The sequence below is a fragment of the Aphis gossypii genome, chromosome X, assembly GCF_020184175.1.
Source record: "Aphis gossypii isolate Hap1 chromosome X, ASM2018417v2, whole genome shotgun sequence".
In the NCBI taxonomy this organism is placed as follows: domain Eukaryota; kingdom Metazoa; phylum Arthropoda; class Insecta; order Hemiptera; family Aphididae; genus Aphis; species Aphis gossypii.
The window spans coordinates 60,436,172-60,445,711 of record NC_065533.1 but is presented as its reverse complement, the minus strand read 5'-3'; the positions used below and the strand labels follow the sequence as shown (position 1 = coordinate 60,445,711).

General features: G+C 27.1%; 1 protein-coding gene across 1 annotated transcript; it reads right to left on the bottom strand.

Annotated features, from left to right (window-relative positions):
• Positions 1–3,710: 3,710 nt before the first annotated feature.
• Positions 3,711–6,470, bottom strand: LOC126552605 (uncharacterized). The gene is made up of 3 exons (XM_050207318.1): positions 6,431–6,470; positions 4,223–5,070; positions 3,711–3,942 (listed from the first exon to the last, which is right to left on the bottom strand). The coding sequence occupies exons 1-3, from the start codon at positions 6,468–6,470 to the stop codon at positions 3,742–3,744; spliced, it is 1,089 nt and encodes a 362-aa protein (XP_050063275.1). The 3' UTR covers positions 3,711–3,741.
• Positions 6,471–9,540: the final 3,070 nt, after the last annotated feature.

Sequence of the window (9,540 nt, the reverse complement as noted above, 5' to 3'; positions counted from 1 at the left end):
AACTTATGAAATCATATATCGCGAAAATTTGGAACTAATTTTGAAGTTGAAAAATTTGTTGTGTTTATAACTAAGGATTAAAAATATAACTCTAAGTTTTCCTTTAAGTAGCTATAGAGAAAACTCGAAGCATCATAGGAAAAATTTTAAGTGCGTTTAAATTTTAAATTTTTACGAAATAGCGTAATGATTATGATTTATCTTCAAATGATTTTAAATATTTGTTATTATTCAAAACGTATAAGTCGTAGATACTTGAACATTTTACCAGTTATTAAGTTTGGCATTTTCTTTACATGATTTAATTTTCAAAATATTTTGACTTTTTTTGAGCTTTTTATAGACGACTGAAATTTTCAATTTTTCTGAAAAACTTTTTATTGAATTGTCGATAAAATTTTTTTGGCCCAATCAAAATAATTGAAAATTTAATACACAGTTCCTCATATGTTATTCATATATTATAATTAAAAAAATATAAGAAGACATGCACACAATTTTTTTTTTATTAGCATTTGAAGTCCAAATATTGACAAAAATTCACCAAAACCATGAATATTTGCAAATTATTTTGTAGGTATAATTAATAACAATTTTTGTATAAGTAGCTAAAAGTTGAAAATTCAATACGAGATTTTCCATAATTTAAGCTTATAATAATTATAAAAGAACTTAAATTCTGGTGTATTCAGGCCATTAAAACATAAACCACCTTTTCCACCAACTATTCGAAATGATATCCTAGGCTGACAAAGGTCATCTTCGTTCAGAATCATTTTTCGTATAGAATGATACCTAGCTATCATTGAATTCAAATTTAACACTCCAATAATATATAATTTTATTATAGGCATTCCTCAGATTTCTGTAGTGGCATATGGGAGCTGGTGCAAAAGATCATACAGAATTCAATATAATTCATTTTCAGGAGCAGTAAGTTTTTAGGAACCAAATTAAAAAAATTATAGTTTTTACTAGGACTTGTAATTAATTAATGCATTTAAAAAATACTAATACGCATGCACTTATTCGCTTAAAATAGAACAAAATATATTATGCAATTATTAATTGCATAATATACATTTTATAATTTATAATATAATTACAATACCTTTTTCTCACAATTTTCATAAATAATACAAATATTTATATACTTTATAATTTGTTAAAAATATTATTTTATTAATAAAAAGGGGAAATTGTATATCAATTAAGGATATAAAAAACACGATTATACAATATACTTACAATATTTAGTAAAATCACAAAATAAATATAGGTATATATAACGATTTTTTTTTTATATATTATTATAAAATTGAAAAAAGTTTACAAATATTCGTGATTTTGACAAATGTTGTCAATATTGAATATTTGAACTTCGAAGGTTTTTAAAAAAATTGTGCTTATGTATTTTGTATATTTTTTAATTACAGTAAGAACAATCCATGTAAAATAGTGTATCGACGATTGACCTATACTTTGATCTTTCGCCATTGCTTCTTGTCGACAAACAATCAAGTAGAATAATTGTATACAGACAGAATACTAATTTCAATAAAAGCTACTGATTTCCGATACATGTATCACTTTCAAATCTTCTAAACACACTACACAATGTTCATAATATAACCATGCCGCCAATATAATATATATATTTTTAATTAACTTGCACCACGACGTAGCGTAAAATTAATCACCTACTGAAATCAAAAGTAATAATTTCAAATGTGTAACAAAAATATTAAATATTAATATATATATTTACGTACGCATATAAAAATACCTATATATATATATAGAGAGAGAGAGAGAAGAGAGACAGACAGACAGACAGACAGAAAGAAAGGGAAAACTTACTTAAGAAATGTAATCATTATTATTTTTACATTACACTTATTTTATTATAATATTAGTCATATTTGAAAATATTTGAAACAGGGTGATTAGAAAAATCAGTTTTTCCTATCATTTAATTTTTGTTTTAATAAAATAACTATGCAATATTCTTGATAAAAAAAAAAAAATTATCTACTGAATCTCAAATATTACAGTATAACACTACAATACTAATTATAATAAAAATTAATTCAATAAAAGTATAATGAAATAAGAAAACAATTTAAAAATAACTTTTTTTTGTTTCCCGTGATGACATACCTAATAATTGTAGCGAAGGAATGTGTATATGTGCCTATATAGATCATAATTATAGTTATATAATACAACAACTGTCATAAAAAATTAAATTTAGAGCAAGCGTGATAAAAAAAAATGTGTTACCTATCATTGATAATATTATACTAACCAATAGTACTTCATCCATATTCTCGTTCAGAGAAAATACATATATAGGTTCCTAGCTAGAATTAATTTAGCATGTTATAAATTTTAAATATTTATACATGTAAATTTAATAATATAATCTTACTCCACTTAATAGTTTTTGACATATTTATTCGAGGAACGATAGCTCATAGCTAGTAGGTACCATTGCATGTTGTTGGCGCCGCAAAAATCGGCCGTTAAATATTAATATGAATAATATACTCACGTCGTCGACCGATTCACACACACACACACAAACACTCGCACGCCGTCCGCTTTATTTGATTAATTTTTTCTATTGTAGTTATGTCATCTTTGTTTTGTTAATTATTGTTATATTATTTCGTCGACTGTGAATTATTATATAATATTATAATGTTTAGTAATAATGCGATCGTGGAATTGTCCGTCGGCTGTATAATATTATTATAATCCTGTTAGTCTTTCTCCAGCGTTTATGCATCGTTAACGGCGGTTTGTTTAATTTTTACAAGTTAAAATTGTGAGCGCGAATCGTCACTAGTTTTTTATTGTACCTTGTGCGGCGCGAATCGCCACATTTTATATCATTATATTCATTTTTGATGTGAGCGCTAATCGCCACTGATTTGATTTATATTATATATTGTATTTTTATTGGCGTTAACCGTCACGTTTATATTATTTTATTGTTTTATAGGTGCTAATCACCTTATTTGTTTATTTATTTTGTGTATTATTTCAATTATTATTTTCGTGTTGTGTGTGTAATTTTTCTTAGACTAGTTTAGGTAGCAGCTGGCCAGCCGAGCACCGACAAAATTGTGAGTTTTTATTTGTTTTATTATTATTTATACTATTAGTTGTGCCAAACCGGCAATTTAACTTATTATATATTTTTACCTGTTGGTCCAAAAGGGCCGTAGTATTATTTTTATTATCTTTTATACGTTTTATTGTTAAGCCAAGTAGGCCGCATATTTTTTATTATTATATTTTATTCTCTATCACCAAATTGAGTTACTATTTATTATTTAGAGTTACCTATCCGTTAGTTTGAAGCACACACCCACACGTATACACATCTACACACACCATCACATACTAGCACTCACAGGTCTTGTTCGGCGAACCTTGCCACTTCCTGTTGAGTGCTATACCTGTATCTGTATAGTGTATACACACAGATACACAAGTCGATCGGTGTGTGTGTGCAGCGCACGAAGTATTTTGGTGACCGGGCGCGCGTATTATTATTATTTTATTATCACTATAATATGCTCCCGGCCCGGACACATGTTATTATTGAAAATTAACTTTTCTCCCAAATGTGTGATAAAATATTTTACTATATATACTCGTTAAGTACATACTTTGCAATAATAAAAAACTACATACGGAGATTTAACTTTTTTATTACAAATTAGAACAAAATTAATTAAATAATAGATCGTTACTGTCAGCTGCGGTCGGCGAGTACCAACCAGTAGTGGCGGCGGGGGTGGAAATCACACTACCGCCGTGCCCGGTCATTCTTAACCGTCTCTTGGACGGTCGAGCCGCAGATTGGCATTGTTGGTCTTGCTTGGACAACACATTTTTTGGTTGTGGCAACGCGTTCCGGATATCTTCTAACTGAGAGTAAAAATTAAAGCATTTAAATCGTTTTTCCCATTTATATATCATATTATAGTATTACTTTGTTAGCTACAAAACTACAAAATGTATACCTAATTAATGGACCTATTTATTTATAGACCCATTGTTTATTAATTGTAAGGTAATAATAAAAAAAATTTAGCATTGGTGTATTTGAATAAATTTTAAAAAACAAAAGCAACAGTTTTTTTTTTTTATTATTATTAAATACAAAAGCAATTTAATATATTTAATAAACTGAGTACATTATGCATACCGTTTGCTTTGATGGCCATTCATTTTGAAAGGTATTCGTTACCACTGGCATACTCTGTGGCATAACTGGTGCTGAAGCTGTCAATGAGTGTGGAATAGTACTTTCGGGGGCAGGTACTTCAAGGGGGGCTTTGATCCAGACACCTGATGGATAAACATCGGTTGATTTTCGATTTATCAGGAGATTTGTTTCAATCACTTTAGCCGGCCAATATTCCTCAAAACGCGTTTCTGGTGTAAAATAATTTTTGATAACATCGAGAGTAGTCACTGTGCATGATTCACTAGTATACAGCTCATTTTTTATACCCTGAACTTTATAACAGAACTTAAGATAGGCAAAGTTCCACTCCTTAAGTTCTACAGCACCATCATTTAGGTCTTCCGTAGCCCCTTCAAAATAAAAAGTTGGTATGTATTTATGGCCATCTGCAAGGCAGTATGGTACAACAGCTTCGGAATCGATATTAATAAAACCACATTTTTCTTTGCGACCGGCAGTAATTTTGTTCAGCATTTTGTTGTAACATACTTCTAAAAATGTATACAACTCGAGGACATCTTCTAAACGGACAATATAATCTTTGCCCGCACAGAATGTATCTTTTCCATAGATACTATCAGCATGTATTATGTTAATCTCATTTAATAGATTTGCTTCTGAATCAGTGATAAAGTGACTTTTCACCGATGTACAATTAAAAACATCTTCGTGTAAATGTTGTATGTACTTGCTGAGCAGTTGAGTTTCAGCCATCCGTACAGATACAAACTTCAATTCTTCACCATTAATTACACGAATAATGACTGGTATATAGTATTCTGCAATTGCTTTCCAGGAAAATGCACCTATATTGCACAAAACAACATTCATAATTAAGTAAACAAAAATAAATATTAAAATATTTTATAAAAAAAATAAGAATCTAAGTAAATGTACATACATTATATTAAAATTCATTAACATGATTAACAAATATTAAATATAAATATTAATATTTAAATATTAACATAATTATTATAATTATAGTCTATAGGTGTTGATAACAATTGTAGTAAAAACTTGTAGGTAACATGTTACTAATAATTTTAATATAAAATCTACATAAAACACCGATCATTTATAATATAGATACAAAAGATACGATAATAAAATTTCTAATACAATTTCTACCTACCTAAAATTTAAGACTAGGGATCAAAATTTCCAAAAAAAAATTGTTTTTTCAGGTTTATTTCTGAAAAATTGGGAAAATTTGGTTTCATTTAAAATTTCTAGAAAAAATGATTTTTAAGAAAAAAACCAGGTTTTTTCGGAAAAATTGTAAAATTTCATGAAAAACAAATGTTTTCTTAAAGAATTGAAAAAGTAATATAAAGTGGAAAGGGAACTATCAATAAGCATAGTATATAAATTATTAATATAATATATAGTATATACCAATATCATCACATATTTCTATATATCTATTTTTTTTTACTCCGATTATTTTAAGCGTAAAAATAATTTTTTAATTTTCCAAAAACTTCGGGTTTTTTCGGAAATGTAATATTTTAATATTCTTAAATTGTATCATATTTTTCGAAGTTTTGGGGAAAAAAACGGTTTTTTTCCGATATTTTCCCAAAATTTTCTGGAAATTTGGGCGGTGGTAAACTCTCCCGATTTTATGGTAAACTATCCCGATTTTTAAAAATAGTAAACTCTCCCGAATGTAAACTCTCCCGGGTTAAAATTATGTTTACCTGAAGTAAATGTGTAAACTCTCCCGGGTCAACTTTATAGTTACCTGTAGGAAGTATGTAAGCTCTCCCGAGTTGTTTTAAATGTTATTGCTACACTACGAGTTGGAAATTTTTACGTATATTTTGTACTTGTAACTTATATTATTATTATTGAATATTTTTAAAAGAAACTTAAATGTATATTGGATTTTTTGAAATTTTATTTTTTATTGTATTTTGACTATAATATCATGTTCATAGCAGCTAAATACATTAATTTATATCGTAATTATTATTATATATGATTGACTATTTTTAAACGCAACTTAAATGTATATTAAATTTATTTTATGATTTTTACTAGACCCGGGAGAGTTTACATATTTCCGTTAGGTAGTACAGGAATAAATCCGGGAGAGTTTACACGTTTCTGTCAGGTAGTACTGGAGTAGACCCGGGAGAGTGTACCATCGGTAGAGTTTACCATCGGTAGAGTTTACAATCGCCCGGAAATTTTCCGGCATTTTGATCCCTATTTAAGACACTCAGAGAGAAAGTTAAAGAAAATAGACTTATTTACTGTAAAATTTATAACTTATGAGTGTACACTATACAATAAGAATTAAATATGCCAAGATTGGTAAGCCGTGATTAAAAAATAAGCAATTAAATTTGATAGGTAATCAAAATAATATGCATTAATCTACTTGGTTACATGTTGCTTTCACTTAACAAGTCAAATATTAAAAATAGGTATTCTGTACTTTTCGGTTATCCCGACTACCACAAGTGTCAATCCCATTACCTGGACTACCTCCTCAAAGTCTCGACCAATATGAATTTGTCATTTATATAACTAATATACCTAATATATTTATTACATTATAACTTTTATTATCATATAATTGCAATTACCTTTCTTTATACGATATAATTTTAACAAATGAATTAAAAATTATTAAAACTATTACAAAAATGATTAATAACCCACTGTGCCATGGGATTAACTTTACTTCGCAGAGATGGTCAATTTATAGTCTTAAAGTCAACCTCGCAATAAACATCTATAATACGTATCTAAGATGTACTAAATTAATACAATTTAACTTCTCAAATATAATATCTAGGCAATGTCTTATAGACGTAACAAAAATTATTAAAAGTTTGTTATTAAAATTAAATTCTATAATTATTCTATATTAATAATTCTAATTCATTATGTCTTAATAACGATGATATTATACTAACAAACCAAATGTGTAGTTATAACAATTTAGACATTTCAAATCCATCACAAGGAGATAATAATTTGATGACAATCAGTTCAAGTAAATTAAATAATATGTTTTAATTAATATTTCTTCTGCTAATAATTATGATTCAATTTAATAAGGTATCAACACTAAATCACCAATGGCTTTTGGTCAAAACTTTGATTTTGATAATTTACCTGGTAATTACAATATTTAATTATATCTGAGTAGATATAGTAGAATAAATTCTATAATTGACAGTATTATGTTACATTTAAATATATGCGCATACAGATTTTTTAATTTTATTCAATAATTATTCATTAAAATTTTTTTTTATTTTTTAGTTATACTATTTAAATACAAAACTAAAAGTTATTTTATTACTTAAATTAAATCTATTATTTTTAGAATTAGGAAATATTGGATATGAGAGAAAAATAGAAGACACAAATCTAAATTTGTACTTAACTAGAATCGATAAGAAGTTAGATGTCATTTTAGATCTTCTTAAACATCACACAAGTTCTAATAGTAATTACTCTTCTATGACAGACACAACATTTTTAAATAATTTCCCTGTTAATGATGTTGAGACCATGCAACAGTTGGATGAAATGTTTAAAAAAGATCAAGATTACATGACAAAATTGGTAATAAAACAAAATACTTAAATTTTATTATTTAAAAACAATAAGATTAACTATTTTGCTTTACTCTAGACAAATCTAATTTATTCTGTTGGTGGTTCTAATGCTAAGAACTTCATAAAACGAGTGTTATCAAAAATATTTACAAACGAACTTGCTTCTAAATGTTCATGGACAGGGCAGAAGAATAACTTTCGTCTGGAAAATTTAATAATAATACAAACTATGAAAAGTAATAAGACTTTAATAATTAATTTTATTTTTAAATTCTGCATATTAACATTTTATTTAGTAGAAAGGCTCTTCTATAGGTAATAGTTAGGTCACTATTACGGACATTTAATTTTAATTAACCAATTATTGTCACTTTTTAAGGTGAATTTAAAACAAATTAATTTAGGCATGTATTTATATATATATAAATATATATATATAATATATTTTTAAACAAATAATACAATTTTTATTTTATACATTTTATTGGTAATAGCATCTCTGAATGTATTTTTTTATGAGCCAACATTTATAATTTTTAAAATCATGATTTTCCCACACAGGACTTTGTCATGAACTTTTTAAAAATGATGAAAACACTTTTGAGATGCTCATTAAAGAATGGTTCAGGCATGGGGCCCAGCGCTTAAAGAGAGCTGTTATCTTAGGTATGTGCATATTAAATTATATTAAAAAAATTATTTAACAATTTATAAATGATTAACTATAAAAATAACTAGGTTTTATTAATAAATTCACACTGCTGTTGAGAAAAATATATATTATGACTAAATTAATTATAATTATATAATATTGATTACCTTCAAATTGGTTATCTTTAAAACTACCTAGATATTATTACCTTATAGTATAATTCATCTATTATATTTATAATTATTATTCATTGCAGATTCTTCGAAAGAAGCGGAAACAAATTGAGAATATGTCTCTTCGTCACTTCAAACGTCTGCTCCATTCTACAGAACAAGAAAAATCTGCTCGTTTTGATCAATCAATTAGTGTGCCAAAAAATCAAGGAGCATTAATTAAAAAGGTATGTTTATCTCAAACAACAACAACAATAATACACGATCAATATCACAATGTAGAATCTATTGAAAATGATAAAAGTACTGAGGAACATGTTGGTATTGAGTTGCTTAATGAATGCAACATATTGCCTGAAATAGAACTACAATCAAAAATTCCTGTTGCATGCAGTAGCCATGTTAAAGAAATTCCAGTTTATGTCCCTAATATAAAAGAAAAACTCCAACAGTGGGTTTTAGAATCTAATACATCAAAAAATAATGTTAATAAATTGTTGAAAATTTTGCAATCAGAGGGATTAGATTTACCCACTGATGTTAGAACTTTAATGAATACTCCTAGATCTCATGCAATAATAGAAATACCTCCAGGAACTTACATTCATCTTGGATTAGAAAAAATGTTGCTATATTTTATAGACACACATAAACATATTTTAGACAATTTCAATGAAATTAATTTAAGCATAAATAGTGATGGATTACCCTTATCAAAAAGTTCAAGACAACAGTTTTGGCCAATACTTGGTGTAATATCTAATGTTCCTCAATTATCTCAAGTAGTATTTGCAATAGGTATATATTATAGTAACCAAAAGAAGCCAGAGTCCATTGAAAGTTACTTAAATATGTTTGTTAGTGAAGCTG